This window comes from Plecotus auritus (genome assembly GCF_963455305.1).
Source record: "Plecotus auritus genome assembly, chromosome: 6".
NCBI classification, from domain to species: domain Eukaryota; kingdom Metazoa; phylum Chordata; class Mammalia; order Chiroptera; family Vespertilionidae; genus Plecotus; species Plecotus auritus.
Genome location: NC_137773.1, coordinates 3548616 through 3576514, shown reverse-complemented (window position 1 = coordinate 3576514; position 27899 = coordinate 3548616). Strand labels below are relative to the sequence as shown.

At 59.4% G+C, this 27899-nt stretch overlaps 1 protein-coding gene across 1 annotated transcript; it reads left to right on the top strand.

Moving 5' to 3' along the window:
• On the top strand, positions 1-27778 carry TECPR1 (tectonin beta-propeller repeat containing 1; the record flags this gene model as incomplete). The annotated part of the gene is made up of 25 exons (XM_080676079.1): positions 1-94; positions 4829-5064; positions 5507-5689; positions 5992-6114; positions 7289-7414; positions 9410-9584; positions 9681-9781; positions 11112-11213; positions 12659-12804; positions 16719-17194; positions 17423-17568; positions 18428-18583; positions 19043-19192; positions 19308-19465; positions 20233-20360; positions 21335-21437; positions 22002-22098; positions 22171-22250; positions 23184-23240; positions 23730-23910; positions 24171-24306; positions 25004-25096; positions 25789-25895; positions 26037-26156; positions 26342-27778. 25 exons carry the CDS (start codon positions 1-3, stop codon positions 26489-26491), a joined length of 3624 nt encoding a protein of 1207 aa, XP_080532205.1. The 3' UTR covers positions 26492-27778.
• Between the last annotated feature and the right edge of the window lie 121 nt (positions 27779-27899).

Genomic DNA, 27899 nt, shown 5'->3' with positions numbered 1-27899 from the left:
ATGGGCGCGGGCCTGGCTGCCGCTTCCTACGCGCCCGCTGTCCGAGCGGCTGAGAAGCGATCGCGGCGACCCTGCCCGCCGGGCGCCGGCCCAGGTGAGTGCAGCGGCGGCCCGGGCTCTGCGACGTCGCCCCAGCCTCTCCGGACAGGTCGGGGCGACGGAGGCAGCGGCTCCTCCTCCCCCGGTGGCTGCGATGCCCGAAGGTGGGAGGGAGGGAGGGAGGGGCTGCACCCGTGCTCTTTCCTGCCCTGGGGTTCGGGCGCCGCCCCCGCCCCCCGGAACGCGGCGGCCAGGTGACGCCGGCACCCCAGCCCTCGCGCTGGAGTGACGCGGGAGGAGGGTGGCTGGAGCCTGGCAGGTTTAGAGGATCGCGCTGGGAGGAGCCCGGCTGTCCCTCTGGGCAGAGGCGGGAGCAAATCTGCTTGGCGTGGGATTAGCGCGGGCAGATGGTCAGGGCCCGGCGCTCCGACGGTGCTACCCGCGGCCGGGCCGGGAGCCCACCTGTGGCCCAAGCGCCCGGAACGGGAACGCAACGAGGCTGACCCGCCCGCGGTGATGGGGACTCGGGGCCCCTCCTGCCCGGTTGCCGGGGAGACCTTGCTCCAAAAAAGGGCTCTAGGACCGTGCATGCCCCGCTGTTTTCTCCTGCCTCTTTGGACCCTCATATCGCCTTCCAACAGCCCCCGCAATTGGCAGGCAGTCATCGACCTTGTTTGCCAGAACTCTGTTTGCAAAGGGGGTGGGATTGACGGGGTGTAATAGGGAAACAAACCAATAGGCAACCTTTCACGAAGGATCCTGAAGCCAACTCGGGGAAATAAATGCTTGCAGGCGCCTTGGAATTATGATCCTCTTCCCCACCCCACCTCCCTTGGGCACCTTTGGCCTGAAGGGATCTGTCAATAAACCCGTGCAGATAGGCAGATGGCTCTGAGAATGACCGAAGGTCCCACTGGAATTCGTTGTGGAAGTTCTTGAAGAACCGGAAGTGGCTTTCTTGAAAGATGTTCCTTCCATCCCTTCACCCCTACAAAACAAAGAAATGCCGGGACCCCAGAATCACGGGATTAAAGCTCCAACCCTCCATTCAAGAGTCCTGTGACCCAGTGACCCAGTGTCCCCGACAGGTTACCTGATCACCTCACACCTGGGAAGTGGCCTGTAGGGAGCCGGAAAGGAGGTGCAGCTGACCTAGGTAGGATATTCACGCCCTGTCATCTTTAGCTGGGAAGGGACTGGAGCCCAGGCCCCACTCTGAAGGCCGTTTGCAAACACAACCCCATCCCCATCCTTTCTCTGCATCAAAGGTTCAATTACCAGTATGTCTGTATGGGAATTCCTGCTTAGTCATTTCTCTGAGGGAAAGTGTGTCAAATACAAGTCAAAGTCCCCATTCATTGAGTTCAACCTGCAGACTAAGCCTAACTTAACTGGTCACATATACAGTGAACTGTCAGCTAAGAGATATCTTTGAAGACTGGAGTTATATTAAAAACTAGAGGCCTGCTGCATGAAATTTGTGCAGGGGGGGTTGTCCCTCAGCCCATCCTGCACCCTCTCCAATGTGGGACCCCTCAGACATCCCTTTTACAATCCAGAACTGCTGGCTCCCAACTGCTTACCTGCCTGCCTGCCTGATTGCCCCTAACCGCTTCTGCATACCAGCCTGATCACTCCCTAACCACTCCCCTGCCAGCCTGATTGACACCTAACTGCTCCCCTGTTGGCCTGATTGCCCCCAACTGCCCTCCCCTGCTGGCCTGGTCGCCCCTAACTGCCCTCCCCTGCAGGTGTGGTCTCCCCAACTGCCCTCCCTCCCCTGCAGACCTGGTCACCCCCAACTGCCCTCCCCTGCCGGCCATCTTGTGGCAACCATCTTGTGACCACATGGGGGCGGCCATCTTGTGCGAGGGCATGACGGTCAATTTGCATATTATCTCTTTATTATATAGGATAACACCATCAGAACCAACATTTCCCCTCCAAAAAAACCTTACTTTTTTCCCCCAACAATATATGAGGATTTTCAAGCATACAACCAAGTTGAAAGAGTTATACAGTAAGCACTCACATGCCCACCACCTAGATCAGCCATGGGCAAACTACGGCCCGTGGGCCGGATCCGGCCCATTCGGCTGTTCTATCCGGCCCGCGGAGCCAAAAGAGCGGAGGGTTCTCTTGCTCTCCCCTCCGCTCCTTTACTTTGAATTTATATTAGTTCACACAAACACTCCATCCATGCTTTTGTTCCGGCCCTCCGGTCCAGTTTAAGAACCCATTGTGGCCCTCGAGTCAAAAAGCTTGCCCACCCCTGACCTAGATTCTACTGTGGATGTTTTACTATATTTGCTTTATCACACACCTGTCCACCTATTTTGACCTGGCTGCTGACCTGAAGTAATTAGTGATTTTTGGCTTTCCTGGAGCAATATTTCCATCTTAGCTCAGGGAGTTGGCAGTGTGGTGGTTGGAGGTGTTGGTAATTATCTCTAACTTCAGTTGAAGACCCACTGTGTGCAGAGCACTGCTAGGTGCTGAGGAAATGAAGAGGCTGAAGACGTAGGCTGACCAAAAAGGGGCTTGATTTTTGGTTTTGTTTTTAAGAGATAGAAAATAAGTGGCAATTTGTGGTAGCAAATGCCAAGTAACCAGATGACAGCAGTAACATTCATTGCGTTCTTGATGGGTGCTGAGCACTATTTATTAAAAGCTCTGCAAAAGATAAATACAAGAAAAGCTCTGTACCTATATAATATCAGTTAATTCTCAGAACCACATAAGTAGGTCATGATTCCTTTTTGCCTTTTACAGATCACGAAACTGAGACACAGAGGTTAGTTGACTTTCGGTGGTGCTAGAAAGAAGTGTAGCCAGGACCCGAATTCCAACAGTCTGGGTCTGAGGTGGCTCTGGGCACTCTTAGTCACAGTGTAGATGCCACAGGGATGGTGGACCCTCAGGCCTGACCAGGGAGGAGCAAAGGGGTCACTGGGGGTTGCCGCAGTTCTTCCAAGGGTCCCAGCTCAAGCACCTGGACTCAGGTGCCAGTTTTCAAGTGGCTCCGGAATGCTGGTATTCTGACTTCCCATATGTTTGACCTGGCGCCGGTGCCCTCGGAGACAGATGGAGGTTCTGAGAGAGCTCCCCTGGGGTACGTGTGCTCCACTCTGCTGGTCAGGCTCTTACCTGTCACCTTCCTCCAGTTCCTGTCCCAGTATTTCCCAGGCTTGGCTCCTGTCCCTCTGCTTCCTTTCTTCTCCTCTCACTTCCCTTCTAACTTGTCACTTCCCTTGGTGTTGTAAGACACTTTGTCCCCAAAGAGCCTATTTGCCAATGGCAGATGCTCCCGTGTTCAGACGCGGTCCATCTCGTGTTGACATTGCAGTCGCCAGCCTTCCAAAGTGGCCTCGCTCCCCTGGCATTCACAGAGGCAGCCTGGCCCAGCTCAGGGTGCCCAGACTCTGCCTCCTGGTGGCTCCCGTTTCCAAACCAGACTGGCTATGTCCTCACCTTCCGGCTCTGCCCTCCGTCCTAGCCCTTGGGCAGGCTTTAATCTTGGATGTGGGAGAGCTCTTCGCCGCCATTCCCCCTGCCGCCCTCATCCAGCTGCTGTTGGGCTGCCATGGGACGGGCCACATGGCCCTGCTATGGAGGGAGGCCCGTTCCTCCCCGATGCCAGGCTCCAGGAGTTAGGCCCCAGGGTCAGCAGCACAGACAGCCCCCAGGGTGAGGGGCGTGGCCAGTGGCAGAGTGCAGTGGTTGCCTCGCCCACTCTCTGCCAGGAAGAAAGAGAAAAAGGAACAGGAATGGAGAAAGGCAGGAGACGGATGGGGAAGAGAGAGAAGTGGTCACACAAGGAGAGTGAAAATAGGACTCACACACCCCTGCCACACAGCCGCAGGGCCCCTGCAGGACCACGCAAGGCTCTGGCTAGGGTGCCAGGCCCACGGGGTGACCCCCACCAAACCCATAAAGGAAGGTCCCAGTGGGACCAGCACAAGGGAGGGCACCCTCCCACCCACCCTGGGGCAGAGGCTTCCTGGGGTGGCAGCAGGACATGATTTGGAATTCAACTAAATCTGTGGCTTTTCATTGATTCTTTTTTTATTTTTTTTTTTATTAAGGTATTATATGTGTACATATCTTACCATTGCCCCCCCGCCACCTCACTCACATACATGCCCACACCCCCCAATGTTTTGCATCCGTTGGTTATTCTTATATGCATGCATATAAGTCCTTCGGTTGATCTCTTATTTCCCCCACCTCTCCCTAACCTTCCCGCTGTAATGATTCTTTTTTTAAAAAATACGTTTTTATTGACTTCAGAGAGAGGGAAGGAGAGGAAGAGATAGAAACATCAATGATGAGAATCGTTGATCGGCTGCCTCCTGCACACCCCCTACTGGGGATGGAGCCCGAAACCCAGGCATGTGCCCTGACTGGGAATCACCATGGCCTCCTGGTTCATAGGTCGGTGCTCAACCACGGAGCCATGCTGGCCGGACTCATTGATTCGTTTGGCATGAAAGATCTGAAGGCAACATGACAGAATAATATTCATTTAATCTGGGGTGGGAGAGATGTGGCGGTTACATTTTTTTTCTCTGTATTCTTGAAAGAAGTCCCCACAATGGAGAAGGACAGAAAGGCAAAGAACGAAAACCGGCCCTAGACTGGAAGCCGGGCTCTGCTTCTCATGTGTGGGGTGACAATTCACCCGCTGTCTGGACCGCATTTTGCCATCCGCGGTATGAGCCTAGAGCTGGCTGTGGACACGCCACTGACCCTGACCCCCGCCCGTCACCTCCGGTTTTCTTCCCTGCAGCCCTTGCCGCCATGCCCAGCTCGGCGCTGTGGGCGGTGGACCTCTTCGGGAGGGTGTACACACTCTCCACAGCCGGGCAGTACTGGGAGCTGTGCAGGGACACCCAGCTGGAGTTCAAACGGGTCAGCGCGGCCACACAGGGCTGCTGGGGCATCGCCTGCGACAACCAGGTCTACGTGTACGTGTGCGCCAGTGACGTCCCCATCCGCTGCCAGGAGGAAGCCTATGAGAATCAGGTGGGGCACGCGTGTGTGGGTTGCTGAGTTGGTTGGCTGGCTGGCTGGCTGGGAAATAAAGTCCCCACTCACCAGACTTCCCGACGGTTCCCATGTTCGGCTAAAGACCCAAGTTGCGTAGTGTCATGGGCCTTCGGGACCAGAACCCCTGTTGTGTCCTCACCAAGGCAGGGTGGTCAGGTTCACACAAGGGCGGGCTCCCAGCGGTTTCCAGGAGCCCAGAACGTGTCATGCCCTCCACTGCTGGCCCCTGGGGGGCACCTGTCCTGTGGCAGGTTGTCTGCCCTTTGGGGCTGTGATGATGTGCTGGCTGATCCCTGAGTTCCGGGCAGGCCCTCTGCTCACATCCCACCATGGAGACGAGCCGGAGTGCCCTGCTGGCAGGGGCCTGGCCTCCCCAGGCAGCTGCAGGCCTAGAGCCCGTGCCTGCCTCCACCCTCAGCGCTGGAACCCCGTGGGTGGCTTCTGCGAGAAGCTCCTGCCGAGTGACCGCTGGCCGTGGAGCGACGTGAGTGGGCTCCAGCATCGGCCGCTGGATGGGGTGGCGCTGCCCTCGCCGCACTGGGAATGGGAGTCCGACTGGTACGTGGATGAGAACTTTGGAGGGGAACCCACCGAGAAAGGGGTAGGTGAACTTGGTTCCTGGTGTGGCTCCACGTGGGGAGGGAATGCTTTGGCCTCAGCCTGTCCTCTCAGTGCTGTCCCCAGTGTCCTGTGGCAGCCGACCCCGGCCTTTGCCCTGCATGCACCTACTTTCTGCACAGGATTGGTGGGGATCAGTGCTATTCCTTTGCCCTGCGTGCACCCCACTTTCTGCACAGGATCAGTGGGGATCAGTGCTGTTCTCCTTCTGCCTGCTCCCCCTTCCCCAGCCCTATCACTTCCTTCCCCCAGAGCCTTACAGAGCGCCCCCACCTTGTATTTCAGGGGTGGACATATGCCATGGACTTCCCTGCCACTTACACGAGGGACAAGAAGTGGAATTCTTATGTGAGGCGGCGGAGGTGGATCCGGTACAGGAGATACAAGTCCCGCGACACCTGGGCCAAGGTCGGAGCCGGCCTGTGGCCTGGGGGTGGGGCAGGGCCCACAGCAGTCCCATTGTTGGGAGAATCACATGGACCCTCATTGCTGCCTTCCTGCCTGTGCACAGAGGGTGCCGCCCCCACACTGGGACCTGGCCTTTGATTGTCTCCTGGGAACACTGTGGCACTGCGTGTCCCTTCCTCTGGGAGAAGGCCACGTGGGGAGGCAGGCCAGATTGGCCCAGGACAGCACAGAACCTGTCCTGACCCTCGTCTCCAGCTGCCCTGTCCCAGAATGAGGCTCAGTCTATGCACATCTTCCTCCTTTATTCCTGAACCTGAGGCCCGGTGCACAAAATTCATGCACGGGTAGGGACCCTAGGCCTGGCCAGTGATCAGGGCTGATCAGGACCTTCCGGTTGCTGGCCAGGGCCTCCCTTCCCCAGCTGCCAGCTGCTGGTCGGGGCCTTCCTTCATTCTGCACCGCCCCCTGGTGGTCAGTGCATGTCATAACAAGCGATAGGACTCCAGGTCAAACTCCCGTGGGGACACTTCATATATTAGCCATATATATATATATATATATATATATATATATATATATATATGCCACTTTGGCTCTTGTATTGACCCAGACAAACCTCTCAACTTAGGGACATGAGGTTGGACTGGGTCCTACGTGGCCTTCGAATGAGGGGAAGGCCTCGAGCCCTCACCAGACCTCTCCAGAGGGTCCACGCTTTGAGGTGGGTCTGCCAGCCCAGCCAACCTGCCCGTTGGGCTGGGAGCAGCCCAGAGAACAAGGGCTTACACCGCAGGGCCACCTTCTGTGATCGGCCCCCTCTTGGTGGGGGATGGAGTCACAGTGTGCAGGTCGCCGCAAAGCACAGAGCGAAGACCCTATGTGTGCAGCTGTCTTCCTTGCTGGAGCAGCAGTGCCCACTCAGGGATGGCAGCTGGAGCCTGGTGGCTGGCAGAGGGAGGACAGGGTAGAGAGCACCCAGGGGAGGAACCCCGTGTTCCGATGTGCCTGCTCTGTGAAGTCAGGCCGCTGTGCGCTGAGGTGGAGAAAGAAGGCAGTGTGCTGAGGGCCTGTGGCACGGCTGGTGCAGGGCAGCTGTCTACCAGGAGGGGAACAGTGCCATCTGTCGGCCCACGTGTCCACAAGGACTGACTGCCACTGCCTCCACCTGTTTCAGATCCCTTCAAAGGATGACCCCAAACAACTGCCCGACCCCTTCAACGACCTCTCCGTGGGGGGGTGGGAGGTCACAGAGGAGCCCGTGGGCCACCTGTCCGTGTGGGCTGTGTCTCTGCAGGGAAAGGTAAGGCCTGTGGCCCCTGTGCCTTGAGCAGGGGGTGGCTGAGGGGGTGGCCACAGTCAGGAGGAGACAGGAGATAAGTCAGTTTTCGTTGCCCTCCCAGAGGTGGAGGAAGGAGGAGGGCTGCCCCTGAGACCTCCTCACCTCCTGTCCCCACAGCAGGTGGCATTTATCAGGGTCCCCATAATTGCCCTTTCTATGAATCCTGCTGTCCTGTTGACCCCCTGGATTCTCCTCCTCCCAGAAGCCTCTGACCTCCCACCCTACTCCTGGCCCTGGCCTGTCCCTCCTATGAGCCCCCAAAGCACTGACCAGTGCCCACCCTGGGCTCAGATGCCATCAGTATAGTCTCCTCAGACAGACTCAGAGTTCCCTGCCAACTCCCTGTGGCACCTCCACGCCAGTCTCTAGAAGTATTGCTGGTTGGTGGGTGAAAGGAGATGGGTAGGTGGGGATGCATGGGTGAATGGGTGGGTGGAAGGATAGGTGGGTGGGTGGGTGGATGGATAAGTGGATGGATGGATGGAAGGATAGGTGGGTGGGTGCGTGGGGGTGTGTGTGGGTGGATGGATGAATGGATAGGTGGATGGATGGGTGGGTGGGTGGGTGGAAGGATAGGTGGGTGGGTGGATGGATGGGTAGATGGGTGGGTGGGTGTGAGTGGATGGGTGGACGAATGGATGGGTGGATGGATGTGTATGTGGACGGGGGGATGTTTGGTGAGGAGAGGAGACCCTTTTCTCAAGGAGGTTGTAAATTAAAGTAATAAAACCAACCCGACTGCAGCAGCAACATAGATGGCCCTGCGTGGGGTGACCCAACACTTACTCATGATTCAATCCTCCGTTCCACAAACTGACCAAAATCCTCCGGTTGGCTTTGGGACAGTCACGGCAGGCTTTTATCAGGCTTACCTCTGGGATCCTATTTGGGCCTGGCTTCGGTCAACCACCGTGTTTCTGAGCCATGCTGCAGGACCTGGCTTGGGACAGAGCCCCCACCGAGGGGCCACGCCCACCTGGAAGCAAAGAGAAGGGAGAAGGGGGCTCAGGAGCAGTGTTGGTGCTGCCGCAGCCAGCGCTGCCCTGCACCCGTCCTGTGGTCCGTAAAAGCTGTGAGCAGGACCCTGGGCTCCAGGAGAAGCTGGGAGATGGGGGGCCCTAAACCAGAGGTAGCAGAGGGAGGCTGTCCAGGCCTAGTTCTGCAGTGCGGGTTGTAGGGGTGAGGCGACAGGGTTGGGAGGCCATGGTGCCCAATATGGAGACAGGTCCCAGGAGGGGGCCCCCAGCCCTCCTAGACCACACAGCAATGTGCGCCCCCCTCCAGATGAAACGTGCCAGGCAGTGCGGACGATACGATCAGGTGGCTCAGTCTTAAATATTTGGTTATGCTCACTGTCTTCAGGTTAAAGAGAAAAAGAAGTGTGTGTTGTTGTTTTTATTTCAGAGAGAAGGAGGGAGAGGGAGAGAGAGATACAAACATAAATGATGAGAGAGAATCATTGATCGGCTGTATCCTACACACCCCCCACCAGGGACCAAGCCCGAAACCCGGGCACGTGCCCTGATCAGAATCGAACCATGACCTCCCAGTTCATGGGTCGACACCCAGCCACTGACCCACACTGGCCAGCCATCTTACACAGCTTAGACATGCCTACAAAGGGGAGTGGTCAGCTTCCCTAGAGACAGGTGTTTTGAGAGTATGTCACCACTAGAGTGTGCAGGACGCCCAAGCTGGGGCTGAGTTCTCACTGTGCACATGGGTGAGTGAGGAGGGGGCTGTCCCCTGGGACAGCAGAAATCCAGGTGTGGCATTTTTAGCAGCGGGGAGAGATCACCGCCTTTGGCACTCGGGCCCTGGTCTCCCAGGACTGCACCCACGCTTGGCCTGCGGGTTGTGCTGGCGCAAATGCAGCCCAGCTCGGGCAGCTGGGTTCTTCACGGAGTCCTGGCCTGACCCCGCTGACCCTTCCTGTGGGTTTCTCTCCCCTCTCAGGTGTGGTACAGAGAGGACGTCAGCCACCCCAACCCAGAAGGCTCATCGTGGTCCCACGTGGACACTCCGGGGGAGGTGGTCCAGATCAGCTGTGGGCCTCACGACCTCCTGTGGGTCACGCTCTGGGAGGGGCAGGCCTTGGTTCGGGAAGGAATCAACAGGAACAACCCCAAAGGTGGGAGACCTACGCCCGTACAGGGAGGGGGGTGCCCAGCTTCTCCTGGGTGCGCTTGCTGATGGGGACCCTGCGCTTTCTTCTGGGGTCGAGTAGGAAGTTCCTGGTGCCTAGTGGAGCCGCCCACCTCTGAAAACAGCATCATGCACGTCTCCGTGGGCGTGGGCGTGGTCTGGGCCGTCACCAAGGACCGGAAGGTAAGGCTGGGTTTAAGGGGACTGAGTCCCAGGACTCTGTCTCAGGTTGAGGGCGGTGTGTGTTTTGTTCTTTTGTCCTGAACCCTTGAGGACAAGTTAGCCGAGCACCGTGCGCTGTCTGTGTCGCGTCTGAGATGTCCGGCACCCGCAGAATCCCGCCTGCTCGGGCCCTGTACCAAGTGCGGGACAGCGGCATTGCTCACTCGATAGGCCGTAACGTCACAGGGAATCAGAAGCTGATTTTCTAAAACCCTCACCTCATTGGTTGCCTCCCCCTGCTCCTGTTCATGCTTGTCATTTTTATTTATTATTTTCCCCATTGATTTTTAGAGAGTGGAAGAGAGGGAGGAGAGAGAGAAACATCGATAAGAGAGCAAAACACCGATGTGAGAGAGACACGTTGATTGGTTGCCTCCCGCATGTGCCTCGACCAGGGCCAGCGACGAACCTGCAACTGAGGTGCATGCCCTTGACCAGGAATCGAACCCGAGACCCTTTGGTCCCTGGGCCAAAGCTCTAATCACTTAGCAAAACCAGCCAGGGCTTGTCATTTTTATTTTATCAGAGGCAAGGCCACTAAAATAAGCTGATTGCAGGTTGCTTACAAGTTCTCTAACCCCACCCACATCAAGGGCCTCCCCTAACATCCAGGGGGACGGGGTCACCCACACATCCAATCCATCTCCAGTGAAGCTCCAGAGCCTCAGGCCACACGCCCCCTGGGAAGGTACAGATGGGCCCCCAAGCACCCCACTCTCAGATCAACAGATTTAATGAGCAGCAAATTAGATTAATAGGAGCAGTTTGCTCAGTCTTAAGACAAATATTTGATTATATGTGAGCAAAGGTTGGGGGTGCACAGAGGTCCACGGGTTGGGGTGTCACTGGTCAGGCTCACAGGTCAGAGTCTGGATTTGAGATGGAGTATGTGCCCTTCTTTCCCCCAACCCCCTCCCAGCTCTCACTGCACCAATCAGCCGACACCTGCTGCTACCTGCTGCTGACAGGTGCCACTAGTGTCTGAACTGGTGGGGAGAAGGTTCTGGAACGATTCAGGCAGTCTTGTCTCCTGGAGGGACAATGCCCTGAGCCAGAGAATGCACAGGAAGCCACCAGGACAAGTGTGACTGGGGAGAGGTGACCCTCAGCCCAGAGGGAGGTGGGCAAGAGGCACAGGGTGAACGTTTTCTTCCTAAAGGATGTGTTGTACTCATTTGCGGCACGAACCAGAGGGTCAGATTATTCATTTGTTCTTCTTTCGCTTTAATTGACAAACACCCCACCTGTGTCAGTGGCACTCCAGGGAGGCGTTTATTTCTGACTTTCCCAGGTGTGGTTCCGCAGAGGTGTCAACTCTCACAATCCCTGTGGCACCAGCTGGATCGAGATGGTTGGAGAAATGACTATGGTGGACGTGGGGCTCAACGACCAGGTGTGCCGTGGTTCCAAGCCTTGCTTCCTGGGGGCGGGTCTCAAATGGGGGCTCCTGATGCTTCCTCCCCACATCTCTTCCTGGTGCCCCCATGGGTGGTTGGGGAGGGGGGGATCCCAGCACCTCCACACTCTCCCAGCCTTTGTCCCAGAGCCCCCGCCTGCCTTGGGTTACCACCCCCCCCCCTGCAGGACCCCCAGAGCAGGGGCAGTGAGCACAGATCTGGGGGAGAGACATGCATCCCGGAGACTGAAGAGTTTGGTTGAGAAATATTTGGGGGAAATCAGACCACCAGGGAAGGACAAAGCTGACCTTCCCGACTTTCTAGATGCAGTGTCTCTTAGACGTCACCCATGTAGTTCGCACTGCGTAACCTCCTCCGCGTCAATAATGAGGTCAATGTGTGAAGGTGACATGTCCCCCCTGTTGCACCGGGATGGAAGCTCCCCCCAGAGGTGCTGGCCCTCCCCCCACCCGCCCCAGTGAGCTGTGTGCATAGCGATCGGGGCGAGGCAGGCGCCAGCAGGTGCACACAGGGATGGAGCACGAGGCCAGCCCTCCTGGCAGAGGCACGGGAGCCCTCCCAGCAAGGCCTCCTGGGGCCAAGGCTGGGGCCCGTCAGGCACCCCAAGTCTAGGCTCGAAATGGCTGCTCCCTGGACCCCTCCCCTGGGCCCTTCAGCTGCCCAGCACCCCTTCCTCGGCGCCCAGAGGCAGAGGGAAGAGCCTCCTGGCCACCTTTCCCATGAGGTCAGGATCAAGGAGGTTATTTTCCTTAAAGACCAGAACCACCCTCTGTTCACTGGGAATAGCTTCCCTCCCACCAGAGACAAGATGAGGACATGGGCCCTAGCCAGTTTGGCCCAGTGGATAGAGCGTCGGCCTGCGGACTGAAGGGTCCCAGGTTCGATTCTGGCCAAGGGCACATGCCTGGGTTGCGGGCTTGATCCCCAGTAGGGGGCGTGCAGGAGGCAGCCAATCAATGATTCTCATCATTGATGTTTCTATCTCTCTCTCCCTCTTCCTTCGGAAGGAACTCTCTGAAATCAATAAAGAAATATATTTAAAAAAAAAAAAAAAAAGATGAGGACATGGGTGGGCTTCGTGTCCCAGCCCAGCGCCCACCAGCACCACCACCTACTCTGGCCCCGGGTCTGCCTGAAGGTCGAGGAGCCGCACAGGCCCCTGCTTCTCCTGAGCTGGGTGCCAAGCCCTCACCCAACAGCTCTAGGCTCCACTCCCTGAATTTTACCTCTGCGCTCACCCCACGGCCACGCCATCCACCTTCCACCCCCAACACACGTGTACACACCCCCCACTGCGTGTACAGACATGCCCTCTGGTCTTGGGGCGCTCTCCTCCACCCCATCCTCCTCCCACACCCGCAAAGGGAGGAGCGCCCCCAAGTCTGCCCCAGCTTCCCACCCAGCAGCATCTCTGTTCCAGGTCTGGGGCATCGGCTATGAGGACCGGGCCGTGTACTTCCGGCACGGCGTCACCCCGAGCGAGCTCAGTGGGAAGATGTGGAAGGCCATTGTCGCCAGCCGAGTGTGTGACCGGTCCCACTCCGGCAGCTCCTCAAGTCTCCTCAGGTGATCCCAGGGGCGCGGGGCATGGAGGAATCGGGCGGGGAAGGGCCGTCCGTGGCCTCGGTGGTCAGTGTCTGGAGGACGCTGCCGCCCAGCCTCTCAACAGGGTGCTGAGCCTCCTCTCGGGCAGGAAAAAACTGCAGCCTGTGTGTCTCCCCTGCCTGTGCCTGGTGTTCGGGCTGGTCCCGAGGGTGGGAGGTGAGCGAGGCTGGGATGCCTGTCCCTCTTGGAGCCACGGATTGTCCCTGAGCAGGACTGGCCTGTTGGTTCTGGCATCTCGAGGTCAGGGGGGGAAAGGCCTCTTTGCAGGTGGATGCTCAGGGGTGAGGATGGGCGGTCTCTCTCCTCTGGAGCTGGGACTTCAGCCTGGGGCGTGCCCCAGACCCTCTGGGGCAGGGGTCCTCAAACTTTTTAAACAGAGGGCCAGTTCACTGTCCCTCAGACCATTGGAGGGCCGGACTATAGTTTAAAAAAACAACTATGAACCAATTCCTATGCGCACTGCGGGCCCGGGACGAGTCGGCTGCTAAGCAGGACAGGCAGCGGCACCCGGCGGGCCGGATAAATGCCCTCGGCGGGCCGCATGTGGCCCGCGGGCCGTAGTTTGAGGACCGCTGCTCTGGGGACTTGTTCCCTCGGTATTTTCCAGGTCCCACCCCTAGAGCATCTGTTTCTGTAGATACGGGCACCCGAGATTTTGTTTCTTGCACCGGCCCCAGGTGTGCTGCTGCCTCAGTTCTGGGGCCACACGCTGAGGTCCTTGGTTCTAGAGAGAGTGGGTGAGGCCCAGCTCCGCCCACCGGCCCTTAGACGGCAGGCAGGTGACTTAGCATGGGCTCCGCTCCACAGGGGAGTGCCCCCAGTGCTTACCTGCTGTCCTGCGGGACATGGGACCTCACACGGTGCTCCCCAGCCCGCCAGGTGCCTGTCCGCAGCTGGGCCCTCCCACAGCCTGGTGGCCATTGCACTGTTGCACCACCAGCTGAGAGGGCCCGAAGGCCAGCCAGGCAGGGTTTCCCCCACTTACCGGAAGTTTCCGTCTCAGCTGGTGGGTCTCACGCTGAGCAGCACATTGGAATCAGCTGAGAAGCTTCTGAAACTACTGATGCCAAAAAGTCTGCCTGAGCTTGCCGTCGGCAGTGGCTTCTTAAATACAAAAAAAGCACAAGAAACAAAAGGAAAGGTAGATTGGACTTCATCAAAATGAAAAGATTTATGCACCAAAGCACACTATCAAGAGAGTGAAAAGATAATTCAATGGGAGAAAGTATTTGCAAAGCATATATTTGACAAGGGCCTGGTATCTAGAATACACATCAAGAACTCTTACAGCGTGACAAGGACAAACAACCCAATTTTAAAAGGGCAAATGACTTGAATGCATTTCTGCAAAGTAGATACGTGAATGGCCATCGAGCGCAGGGAAAGATGCCAGGAGTCGTCAGTCATTGGGGAAATGCAAGTCGAGGCCCAGGTGAGATACCACTGCACACCCACCAGAACAGCGCGATCGGAAAGCAGGGCAGTAAAAGTGTTGAGATGCGGAGGAATTGGAGCTCTGTACACAACTGGCAGGAGTTGAGCGTTGGGAAGCAGCCTGGCAGCTCCTCGGGAAGTTAGAGTCCCCTTGTGACCGAGCAGTTTCGCTCCTAGGCAGGTACCTGAAAGAATTGAAAACAGGTGCTCACTCAAAACGTGTGCGAACGTTTGTAGAAGCAGGACTCAACAACTGCCAGAAGGTGGAAACAACCCCAATGTCCGTCAGTGGGTGAATGGATAAGTACTAGTAAAATGGGGTCTAGCCATAAAACAGAAGATCACTCAGCAATAAAAAGGAATGAAGTACCGCCCTGGCTGATGTTTCTCAGTGATGAGAGTGTCGGCCCGAACACCGAAGGCTCCACGGTTCGATTCCCAGTTAAGGGACGTACCTGGGTTGCAGGTTCTATCCACAGCCCTGGTCAGGACATGTGAGGAAGGCAACCAATTGGTGTGTCTTTCTCACATGAATGTTTCTCTCTGTTTTTCTTCCCCTCCCTCCCCTTCCTTCCCCCCTTCCACTCTCTCTAAAAATCAATGGAAAAAATATCCTCAGGTGAGGAATAAATAAATAAATAAAAAGGAACAGCCTGCCCAGTGTGGCTCAGTGATTGAGTGTCAACCTAGGAACCAGGAGGTCATGATTTGATTCCTGATTGGGGCACATGCCTGGGTTGCGGGCTCGCTCCCCAGTGTGGAGCATGCAGAAGGCAGCCGATCAATGATTCTCATCATTGATGTTTCTATCTCTCTCCCTCTCCCTTCCTCTCTGAAATCAATAAAAATATCTCTCTATATAAAAGGCTAATATGCTAAGTGTCCAACTGTCTGGGTAATGATGTCACATAGCAATGCCCGGCTTCCTCTCCCTAGTGACTAGCCTCCTTGCAGTTTTTTGTTTGCTTTTAAAAATATATATATATATATTATTGATTTTTTTACAGAGAGGAAGGGAGAGGGATAGAGAGCCAGAAACATTGATGAGAGAGAAACATTGATCAGCTGCCTCCTGCATACCCCCTACTGGGGATGTGCCCGCAACCAAGGCATATGCCCTTGACTGGAGTCGAACCCAGGACCCTTCAGTCCACGGTTCAACGCTTTATCCACTGAACCAAACCGGTTAGGGCTCCTTGCAGTTTCTTCAGCCCAGGAACATGACTTGCTTTATAGCCAGGTGCAAACATTTTACACTTTAACCAAATGTCTGTGAAGTGTTTTCACGTGCCTCATCCCATTTGATCCTCACAGAAGTCCTGGAGTAGGTAGATAGGAGACTCAGTGGAATCCTATTTTCTTTTCATTAGCCGGAAAACGGAGATTTAGAAAGCATAGAAACTTGACCTGACTGAAACGAAGTAAGAAATGGTGGACCTTGACAATGACTTCAGGCTTTCTCACTGTGCAGAATATAGTCAAACACTGCTGCAGTTAAATATTTTACCCTTTGTTCTCCCTGTGTGATCTACAGTATCAATTTGTGTTGATATTTACTGCTGCGTTGCTGACAATTACCTGAAAGAGAAGTTGGGGTTCTTCACTGGGCTGGAAAAAGTTTAGGTAAATCAGAAAGCAGGTCTAATTAAGCAAGTTTATTCTCTGTCTATAAAAGGCTAAGTTGACTTGCGCACGCATGATACATATAAAGCTCTCACTGGCGCCAATCGCACACATGGGTTTTGACCTGGCATTGTCAATCGTGAATTTGGTTGACACTTCTATTATAGAGAAAGGGCGAATAGCAATATTAAAATATTTCTTCTAATTAATTTCCTTTCAATGTGCACGAATTTGTGCGCCGGGTCACTAGTATTAAAATTAAAAATAAATAAAAAGGAACAAAGTACTGCCACAACATGGGTGAACCTTGACATCATTATACTAAGTCAGTCCAAAAGGTCGCGTTTTGTATGATGTCGTTTACATGAAGAGTCCAGAATAGGCAAGTCCATAGACACAGAAAGCACATTAGTGGTTGCCAGGAAGCTGGGCAAGAGGAGGATGGAGAGTGACTCAGTGGTACAGTGTTTCCATTTGGGGTGATGAGAAGGTTCTGGAACCTGGTTGTGGTGATGGTGGCACAACATTATGAATATACTTAATGCCACTGCATGGCATGATTTAAGATGGTGAACTTTATATCACACGTATTTTGGCACAATAAAAAAGAAGTTATTAGATCTCCACGTCCGGGAATATTGATTTGATGGGTGTGGACACGGCCTGGGCGTCGGGACTGTGCACAGAGCCCGGCTCCCTGTGTTGCACAGAGAAGTTGTGACTTGCCCAGGGGTCACACAGGTTCTCGGTGGCGGAGCAGGTGAGCAGCACGTGTTCCTCCCTCCAGGGAGTCACAGCTCTGCCCCCTTCGTCCCCAGCGCTGGCTGTTTCTTTGGTGACGAGGTGAGGGTCAGTGGCGATTCCTGCGCACCGAGCGACACGGATGCCTCCTCGGAAGCTGAGAGACCAGGGCCTGAGCAGCCTGTCCCTGCAGAGTCTCCGGAAAGTCCCAGCCACGCCAAGGGCAGCTCGGCCTCAGGCCCAGGCACCACCAAGACCGCAGAGCACGCCTTGGAGGGTGCCAGCCCAGCTGATCGGACCCCGGGGCCTGAGCCTTGCCCTGGCCAGGCCTCCACCCCTGCCGAGCTGCCCTGGACCAGTATCGACCTGAAGGAGCCCAAGAAAGCGCCCAGCCACTCCGCTGAGCCCACCGGCCTCTCCTCGCTGGAGATGCTCCCACTGGGCTTAGAGGAGCCCTACTGCGCTGACGACCACCCGCTGTGGGTCTGGGTGTCAGGAGGAGGCTGTGCCGTGGAGGCCCACACTGCGCTCAAGTGGTTCACCGCGCAGTCGGGTAAGAGGGGGCTCCGGGGGAGGGAGCAGGCCTGCTGCCCTGTGCTTGCCATTCTAGGCTGGACCGGGGGACATCAGGGAGGGATGTGGGGAGGGCTCGTGGGCATTTTAGGGAGATCATAGTTTTCTAGCAAGAAAGGGCTGATGTAAAAACAAAAACAAAATCCTGGCCTGCTGCCCAGCTGTGGGCGGGCCAGACATCTGGCCCTGAGGCTCTGGCCGGCCGCAGGCCTGTCTTCCTCCATGCAGACACTGTCCCTGTCCATCACGCCGGCCCAGACCGCCGCCTGGCGGAAGCAGATCTTCCAGCAGCTGACGGAAAGGACCAAGCGGGAGCTGGAGAACTTCCGACACTACGAACAGGCCGTGGAGCAGGTGGGTGGGCACCGGGCAGTTTCTCCGCCAGCATTTACTGAGTGCCTACTGTTTACCAGCCCCAAGTTGAGGTGCGAGAAGCAGACAGACAGATGCCTGCATCCCTCTGTCCATCTCTCGGATGGGAAGCCTGCCTTTCTCCTTGTAGATTCCAGGATGAAAAAACAAGTTCGTTCTTTTATTCATCCACCCCAAAGGCCTCTGTCAGGCCCCACTGTGATGCGGGCACAGCGTAGACCCTGGGACCAGAGACCACTGCAGCCTCAGCGGGTGGTGGGGTGGGAATCACACCGTCCTCTCCCTGCAGGAAGGTCCCCACGTGCCCGATGGGCAGTGTCTTATTGAGAACTGGGGCACAGGATTGAGGGTAGTCTCGGATCCCTCAGGCGGAGCCCAGCCCCTGGAGGCGGGAAGTACACGAAGGACTCAGCTGGGTTCATGCAGAGGACCCGCTGTGTCTCGAATGGTGGCACAAGCATCTCCCAGTGGCCCAGGGGCCACCCGGCAGGCGGCAGGGTGTGCGCCCGCTTTGCCACTGGCTCACTCTGTGACGTTGGGCCAGGTGCAGAACCCCCCAGGCCTCGTTTCCCCACCCAGAACAAGGGGTGACCGTGACCCCACAGGCTGTATGTGCAGCTGACACTGGCTTGCAGCCTAGTCCCTGTTGGGTCTGATAGTGTCCTTGTCGTTAGGGTGAAGTGGGGGAGCTGGGAATGCTGGGCGGGAGTCCCCTGTGAGGTGGCGAAGGGACTGGGGCCAGGGTAGCCCTGGGGTGCTGGGAACTGGGCACACGCAGGGCCCAAGTCGGGGGCCCGGGGGCCCGCCTGTGACGGTCTCTCGCCTCGGGCCTGTGCTGCAGTCCGTGTGGGTGAAGACGGGGGCCCTGCAGTGGTGGTGCGACTGGAAGCCCCACAAGTGGGTGGACGTCCGCGTGGCCCTGGAGCAGTTCACGGGGCACGACGGGGCCCGGGACAGCATCCTCTTCATCTACTACGTGGTCCACGAGGAGAAGAAGGTGCAGGGGAGGGGCAGGCGGAAGGGGTGCGGGTGCCCGGGGGAGGCGGGTGCAGGAGCAGGCCTGGGACGCTGGCCCAGCGGTGCTCAGCCCAGGACAGCATCTGGCACCTACAAAGCCCCAGCCCCTATGACAGAGTCCCCGTCAGTGGCGGGCAGGTGTTGGCGGCCCGCAGAGCCATTTCCCGGGTCTGGAGGCTCCCGTGTCTCATGAGAAGTCAGGCTCACAGAAATAAAGCCGCCCCCCCAGGGCTGGGTCTGAACCAGTCAGTCCCAAGAGCCCTTGCCATCAAAGGTGAAACCCCGCATCTGCTCATGAGCTGGGCTTCCGTGCTGGGACTCCCACAGCCACCAGCAAACCCAGAGGGCCAGGGCCCCAAGGACCAGCTCTGGAAAGGGGGGCACCCAGGCCGAGCCTGTCCATCCGGGTGACAGCCTCGCCATCGCCCTCTGTGCGCAGTACCTGCACGTGTTCCTCAATGAGGTGACGACACTGGTCCCCGTGCTCAATGAGGACAAGCACTCCTTCGCCCTGTACACCCCCGAGAGGACCCGACAGAGGTGGCCCGTGCGTCTGGCTACTGCCACCGAGCAGGACATGAATGACTGGGTGAGTGGGCGGTGGCCCCACAGGCCAGGGGTCAAGGGGCAGCAGACTTAGGGCAGCCCAGCCTTGGCCTACTGCCCGCCCCTTCCCAGTGGTGACCGCCATCTGCCCACGCCAGCTGGCCCTGCTCAACCTGTCCTGCTGTGAGAGCCGGCGGGTCCTCGGCCGCCCCTCCCTGCAGGCCATCTGGTCCATCACCTGCAAGGGCGACATCTTCGTGAGTGAGCCCAGCCCGGACCTGGAGGCCCCTGAGCACCCGCTGCCCTGCGACCAGATGTGAGTCCACCCCGGCTGGCCACTCCCACCCCGGCTGGCCACTCCCACCCCGGCTGGCCCCTCCCACCCCGGCTGGCCACTCCCACCCCGGCTGGCCACTCCCACCCCGGCTGGCCACTCCCACCCCGCAGCCAGCACTGAGGCTCCATAAGGAGGGGCCCCAGCAGGACACGCAGCCTCGCTTCCTGCCACCGGCCACATGGCCGGCTGGTTCCCAGGCCTGAGTCTGCCTGGGCCTGTGCGGGACATCAGGGCGGGTCACCCTGCTGAACAGTGTCTGTGTCAGAGTGAGGGGATGGCTCTGCAGGTGGCATTTAAAACCAGGAGGTGGAATGAGGCCACCCACGGAGCAGCGTGATAGAATCTGGGGCACCCACCCTTTTGGTAGGGACATGGTGCTCCCAATTCTGTCCCCAGAAAGTCACCCAGAGCCAGGGAGGACCAGGGAGACACGAGACTAGAAGGCCCTGCCCAGGCGGGGACAGTGGCTGTGTCTGTCTGCCCTTCGGTGATCCAGTCTCATTTGAAAAAGTCAGACCCCCTGTGGTGCCAGTGGCGGGACCTTGGCCACAGGAGGTTGACCCAGGTGGCAGCGCACCCTGCACTCTGCCCCCAGAGGGCCTCACGGTCAGTGCAGCAGTGTGGGCGTCGCTGGCTGGTGTGGCTCATACAGCCGATGAGACAACCCTGCTCCCTCCTGCACGCTTGTCTCAGGCCCCAGCGCTGCTGCTGGGGTCACTTCTCCGCCCTCTCTCCCCTCCTCCCAGGTTCTGGCGGCAGATGGGCGGCCACCTGCGGGTGGTGGAGGCCAGCAGCCGGGGCGTGGTGTGGGGCATTGGCTACGACGGCACAGCCTGGGTGTACACAGGTGGCTACGGAGGCGGCTGCTTCCAAGGTGAGGGTGGCCCGCGCCCCGAGCTGGCAAGCCTGGCTCCCCGCCCTGCACAGCCTTCCTAGCAGTTCCCTCTCGTCCCTCTGGCTCCCCGGCCCCACGCCAGAGCCGCCGTCCCGGTGTTGACACTCAGTTGGCAGCCAGATGACAGGTGACCTTCAGCACTGCCAGCCTCTGCAAGGGACGTTCCTGGGCCAACCGGGAGGCATGACAGCCCGGAGACCAGGCCTCGCCTCCCACGTGCCTTCCGGCCTCGAAGGCTCTAGAAAGGCAGCCACCCTGTCCCAGCCCTCATTTCACAGACAGACGAGCCTCGGGCACAGGGGCAGCCCAGCACCTGGGTCCCCTGACTCCCAGCCCCAGGCCCTAGCTCCTCGCTAGGGGGGTTGTGCCTCGGCTGGGAGCCCCGTGCACTCGCCCAGCTCTGGGAGGCAGGGGTCCCTTTCCTCCTGGGAAATGGAGCAGAAACGACGCTGGGACGGGACCCTCCATGCCCACGCCCTGGCTGGGGCGGCTAACGCTGTGGAACTGTGTCCGCTGGGACCACGGGGCTGCACCTCTCACAGAATTACCAGCATCCGTGTTGGTGAGGCAGGAAGTGCCTTGGTCCCCCCTTCACAAATGGGGAGAATGGGGCTCCTGGAGGTTATTGAGTGTTAATGGGGTGAGCTGGTTGGGCCTCTCACCTGCCCGGTCCAGGTAAGTGGGATGGTGAGGGGTAAGAGGTGCAGCCAGAACAGAGTGTGAGACGGAGGAGCTGGCGGGGTGTGGATGGGTGCCTAGCAGGTTCTCACCAAGGTTATGCAAACCCAGAACAGTCAGAGACCCCAGCTGGCCGGCCCCTGCGAGGTAAGCTCAGCAGGCCTGTGAGCCCCTCTCGGCTGACCTCCAGCCTGACCTCCCCTCCCAGTCTCTGGAGCCTTTGGGGCCCCACGGGCAGGTGCAGCCCATGGCCTGGCAGCCTCTTCTCCCCCCAGGCCTGGCCAGCAGCACCGGTAACATCTACCCGCAGTCAGATGTGAAGTGCGTGTACATCTATGAGAACCAGCGCTGGAACCCCGTCACGGGCTACACCAGCAGGTGAGCACCCAGCGTGGATGCTGCATCAGCTGCTGGGGGGCTTCCAGGTGCGACCGGCCCAGGCCACAGCCCACACAACGGGGCAGCCACGGCCAAGGTGGTGATGCAGCGTGAGAGCTGGTGTCCAGCCCCGCCGTGGCCTCACAGCGGCTTTTCTTCTTCAGTCTTTACATGTAAGGAATACTTAACTCTCTTGAGAGGTACAACCTACATGAAATGCACAAAACGTAAATGTACATACAATGAGCTACACATCGATCTGTATGCACGTAGACAGGTTCATCCATAGATCGGTGTAGACAGAGAGGTGGGCTTCCTGCCCTCACAGTGGCCACAGCCCTCCATGGATTGCAGGCCAGGCCCCCTCATGATGTGGGGTCACCCCAATGGTGGTCCCGGACCTGGGGCAGTTCATCCCTTCGGAGGTGCAGGGGTCCCACTGTGTCTGTCACTGGCCAGTGCCTCGGTGGGACAGGCTGTTCTTGCCTCTTGAGTCGCGCACAGACACACACACACACACACACACACACACACACACACACTCCCCGCCTTGTCCTGCTGCAGGGGCCTTCCCACTGACCGGTACATGTGGAGCGACGCCACGGGGCTGCAGGAGTGCACCAAGGCGGGCACGAAGCCCCCCTCCCTTCAGTGGAGCTGGGTGAGTTCCGGCGGTGGGGCGGGCAGGGGTTGGAGTGGAAGGTCGGCCTGCACTGACGCGCCCCTTCCCCAGGTTTCTGACTGGTCCGTGGACTTCAGCGTTCCTGGGGGCACTGACCAAGAGGGGTGGCAGTATGCCAGTGACTTCCCTTCGTAAGTATCTCTCTCTTTCTCTCTCTGTCTCTCTCTCTCCTTCCCTCCCTCCCTCCCTCCCTTCCTCCCTCTCTCTCTCTCTCTCTCTCTCTCTCTCTGCATGGGGAAGCCCTCAGGGGACTGCCCTGAGTAGCAGGACTGGGGGTGTGGCCCAGCCAGACCCTCCTCCCCAGCAGTGGCCTCACCACCCTGCCAGGCAGAGCCCTGCCCTCTGCCCCCCACGCCCCAAGCACCTGGCACAGCTGAGGAGCAGACCCTGTGTGCCTGCCTCAGCTGCCAGCAGGGTTTGGAACTGGCTGGAGAGGTGTGGAGGGGCCCAGATGGGCCCACGAAGATGCCATGCTCCTTTGACACCTGGTTGGTGTCTGCCCAGCAGGGTGTGGGAGGGCCGGCTGGGGACCTGGTTCACCAGCTGAGGGGTCGAGGGAGCTTTGGGCCAGGCAGGAGGCCAAGTGTCAGAGGCGGGCAGTGCAAGGAGAAGCGGCTGACAAGTTTGCTGGGCTGGGGTCCCTGGCAGGGCCGTGGCGGGGCCCCAGGCCTTCGGGGAACACAAGTCATAGGTTCAAGTGGAAGACGGAGCTGGGGAGCCCAGCCAGGGCCTGAGCCATGAGCCGACCAGCGAGGTGACAGGTGTCAGAGGCCCAGGCCCTCAGCTTGGCTGTTCCCAGGAGAGCTTTGGTTGGGCCTGGGGTGGCGAGGGCGCAGAGGTCCCTTAGCGAGAACCCCCTGGTCCGGCAGCTGCCATGTCCTGGCCCTGGGGGACCCCAGCCAGGCAGGAGGTGTCTGAAGGAGGAGCTTCGTGTCCTGTGATACCTGCTCCCTCAGCCCACTCCACAGCTCACAGGCTCCGCGCCCTGTACCCGTGGAGAGAGAGTGTGTGTGCGGTGTCCCTTTCCCCGAAGGGGTCTCGATTTCAGCTTCTTCCTCTTGCAGCTCATATCACGGGTACAAAACCATGAGGGATTTTGTCAGGAGGAGGTGCTGGGCCAGGTAAAGACTGAGCACAAGGTCTCGGGTGGGTGGGGGGGGGGGGGGGCCTGGCCCCTCATCCTGGTCCCTCCCAGGCCAGACCCCCCTCCTCTGACCTCAGTCCCCTGGAAGGAACAGGGAGGCCGTGGGGAGGGAAAACAGAATCAAAGTAAATGTCAGCCCAGGAAGTGCCCGCGGCTCCCAACGCTTCTTATTTCTGGAGAGTTTGCTTTCAAGAACAAATAAGAGAAATGTCATTGGCAGCCTCTGCTTGTAGGCAGGACAGGAGGCCTGGCTGGGGGAGGGAGCGGCCGGGGCAGGAGGGTGGGGCCACCCATCCAGGAAGGGGTGCCCACCCAGGTGCGGGGGTGGATGGGGTGTCCTGCCCTCCCCAGGGTCCCACGGAGGCTGCTTCCTCCTGAGCCTCCGAGTGCCCAGGGCAGGCGGCCTGCGGCTGGCAGTAGCCTCTGGGTGCCCAGGTGCCCAGGTTGTGCTCTCCCCACTGCACAGAAAATGCAAGCTGGTGACCAGCGGGCCCTGGCTGGAAGTGCCGCCCGTCGCCCTCAGGGATGTGTCCATCACCCCCGAGAGCCCGGGCGCCGACGGGAGTGGGCACAGCATCGCACTCTGGGCCGTCAGTGACAAGGGGGACGTGCTGTGCCGCCTGGGTGTGTCCGAGCTCAACCCCGCGGTGAGCACCCCAGTCCATGCCTCTGGGGACCACCAGCCTGCCCACCTGTGGTCACCCTCGGGGCTTTGACAGATTGTTCCAGAAATAGGACTCTTGCTGAGGAGTCAGGCGAGGCAGGGGCCCGCCCGGGGGTCACCAGGCTCTGGGCAGTTGGAACCCAGGATGAGGTTGGCGTGAGGAGCCACCCGTTCCTGGACCCGGGGCCGGGGTGGCAGAGGCTGGGCCACACAGCCCTCAGTGCCTCCTCGCTCGCTCTCCAGGGTGCCTCCTGGCTGCACGTGGGCACCGACCAGCCCTTCGCCTCGGTCTCCATCGGGGGCTACTGCCAGGTGTGGGCCGTGGCGAGGGACGGCTCTGCCTTCTACAGGGGCTCCGTGTCCCCCTCCAAGCCGGCCGGTGAGTGCCGCCTGCCCTGGCGGGGAGGGGGCTATCAGCGAGGCCGCAGTGTGGGGAGGCTGCTGGCGGCCCTGGCTTCCCGTTCACTCAGCAAGCACGTGGTCAAAGCAGCCTGCGGACCCGCTGCTGGGCACAGCCAGGATCCCGAGGCCACGCCCTGGCCCGCAGCTGCACGTCACCGTCCTGGCCTCCTGCCAGGGCAGCTGGTGGTGGGCACTCTTGGGCGCCTTGCAGGTCCTGCCCACCATGGTACAGGCCTGTTGGGCCCCTCCTGGGGTGGCCCCGCTCGGCCCACTCCAAAGTGGCCACTCCCCGAGGACAGCCTAGGCCGGCGTGTTCTTGACGGGATGTCCGGACGGTGTCCGGCACGGGGGGGGCAGGTGGCCCCAGGAAGGACGATGAAGAGGTGGTGGCTGGTGCGTCGTGCCTTCCGCACGGGGCCTCGGGCCTCGGGTTTGCACAGCAGCTGCAGGGCCGGCCTGGGCACCGTGTGACCCTGTGTGTGAGACCGGCCCCTCCAGCCCCACCGTCTGGAACCTGCCCCGGCCTCTCTTTAGGGCCTTGAGAGAGGCCAGGGTGTTGGAGGTCAGCAGGGCATGGCCAGTGCACCCACTCGGGGAGCTGCGGAGGAGGCCGTGGGCCCCCAAGCGCCTGGGGTCGCAGGTCCGGTGCTTCCCAGGCGCACCTCCCTTTGCAGGTGACTGCTGGTACCACATCCCATCTCCCGCCAAGCAGAGGCTGAAGCAGGTGTCCGTGGGCCAGACGTCCGTGTACGCCGTGGATGAGAACGGCAAGTTGTTCCTGGTCCCCAGTGGTCACCAGGGGGGTTGGGGTTCTCTGAGCACCCCCATGTGATGAGACCCTCACCAGCCCCCAGGTCCCTGACACAAGACCTTCGTAAGCCACCAGGAGAGGCCCGAGGTCAGCCTCCAAACAGATCCCTCCCCCATGTTCCCTAGGGTGGGGACCCCGGCCCTCCCCCAGGTGGTCAGCCCTGCCTGGGCGAAGGCACAGTGCCAAGGCCTGGGTGACGCTGCATAGCGGGGCCCGTGACCTGCCAGCCCCACGACGGGCGCTGGGGGAAGCAGAGTGGCCGCATGGCGCTGCCCCCGGCACCTCTGTCACCGCTCCCATTCCTGTTGCGCAGATGTCCCGGCTGAGCGAGGCAAGGAAGGGCGGGGACTGGCCGGGGACCCAGGCTCCAGTTCCAGACTGTCCTCTGTCTGCGTGAAGAATTCCTTGTCCTCAGTTTCTCATGCGTAGAAAGCAGAGGCGGATGCCAGCCCGGCCCAGGGGCACGGGGGCACTGGGTGTGGGGCGGGCAGAGCTGGTCCTCTGGGCTTCTCTCTCGCTGTGGGTCAGGGAAGCCCAGCAAGTGTGGGGACGCGGGGGGGTTGGGGGGCCAGACCACTGGCTTCGCAGACCCTGCGGTGGGTCCCGACGCCCTGGGCCTCACCGTGGGCCACACCCTTCTCTCCCCAGGGAACCTGTGGTACCGCCAGGGGGTCACGCCCAGCTACCCGCAGGGCTGCAGCTGGGAGCACGTGTCCAACAATGTGCGCCGAGTGTCCGCGGGGCCCCTGGACCAGGTCTGGGGCTCGGGGGCAGGACTGATGCTCACTCTGGGGTTGGGGACTTAGGGGGCTCAGGTTCCTGCTCTGGTCTCCCCACTGCCGTCCCCACGGTGCCACCACAGCCAGGGCTGGGCCTTCAACAGGTCTGTGTTCTAGGTCTGGGTCATTGCCAACAAAGTCCAGGGCAGCCACAGCCTGAGCCAGGGAACCGTGTGTCACCGAACAGGCGTGCAGCCTCTGGAGCCCAAGGGGCAGGGCTGGGACTACGGCATCGGGGTGAGCGAGCCGGGGATGGCTGCTGGGCCAGGGCTGCCTGGTCACATTGTCCATGCTCCCCGATGGCCTGGGGTTGGTGGGAGACCCGGGCAATCCCTCAGGGGTCCTTGGGCCCCAGCCGTCTGGAAGGATGGCCTCTGCCCCTTGACCCCCTGCGGCCCTGGTGACGCAGCTCTCTCCTTCAGGGAGGCTGGGACCACATCTCCATCCGGGCCAATGCCACCAGGGCTCCCAGGAGCACATCCCAGGAGACGGCTGGCGAGCAGGGCCTCCCCAGCGGGCCCTCGAGTGTGGCCGGTGCCCTGCAGGAGGCCGTGGGCCCCGTCAGCTGCTGAGGCCACCTCCCTCACCTGGTTGGTGCCGTCTGAAGAATCAGCTCTGACCCATGAGCCTTCCCCTCGGAGTGAGCCACTCTGTGCTGAAATGTGGGTCCTGGCGTGGCTTGCGGGGACCTGGCCTGAGGGCACAGCTCAGGCACCAGAAACAGCCCAGAAATGTGAAGCCTTGTGGACGTTCCCCACACTTGTCCCTGTGAGCAAGGAGGCGCTGGTGGGGAGTGGGCGCCCTCACCCGGCCTCTCCCACCCATCCATTCCCCCTCAGCCTCCCGCAACCTGGAACCTCCAGGAAGGCTGGCCCCTGGGAAAGCCGAGCCCTCCAAGAGCCCCCGGTGGTCCAGGGGGTCCAAACGCAGAAGTAGCTGAGGGCGCAGGGCCGTGGCCCACGCTGTGGTCGTTTCTCAGCATGGGGCTTGCAGATACAGTCTCATGCCAAAGGTCAAGGGCGGAGTTGGCAAGTCCGAAACAAATGCTGGAGAGGTGTCACCTTCCCCAGGTGGGCATGGGCCCCCGCGGGTGGACAGAGGACCGAGGGGCCTGGGAGAAGTGGTTGGAGTGCTCAGCTGGCCCCTCTCTGGATGGGGCTGGGGCATCGTTTACTTCGGATCATGTTGCAGGGGAGGGGCAGGGATGGAGACCGAGACCCAGCCAGGCGTCCCCCTCCTGTCCCGCAGCTTCTGGCTGCTTTTTATCCAACGACGCCCCGGTTGGTGAAGTCCCCAGTTTGCTTCCTACAACCAGTCCAGATCTCGGAGTTGCTCTCAACCTCAGGTCCCATTGGTGGGTTGTCCTGACCACCACGTGCCCTCCTGAGGAGCCACACCTGAGAACAGTCCAGGCACGTGGGCCCCACCTGACCCGTGCGGAAGGATGGCAGGGACGGTGGCACGTGACCACAGAGCCTTTCCCAGGGGCTTCCCCCGCATGCTGGCAGGAGGGTTCAGTACCTCCTTCGGGGTGCCCTCCCGGGGACATTCGAGGGTGCCAGCAGCCTCTGCATTTGCAGGTGGGACCAGGAGGCGTGAGTCTGGGCCCAGGGCCCAGAGGGGCCGTGTGGGGTTGCCAGTCTCGGTCTGTTTACATCCCTTCGTCAGGGTCTGCCTGGGCATTAAGGTTCAATCTACAGCAGCTGCTGTCCTCTCGCTGTGACTCCCCGTGGCTGGTCTCACCCTGTCCTTCCTCTTACTGCTGAGCACCAACTGTTTACCTGCTCAGCGTCACTGAACCATCTTGAGTCCCAGATGCTTTATTCAATTAAAACTTACACCAGCGTGTGAGTGACGAGACTTTTTTTTTGCTACAGTTTGTGTGTACAACGCGGTTCCCCATGCTGGAATGCAAATGCTGTCAACTCTTTTATTTCCATTTTGTGACACAACATCCATTTCATGAGTACTTTGAAGGGG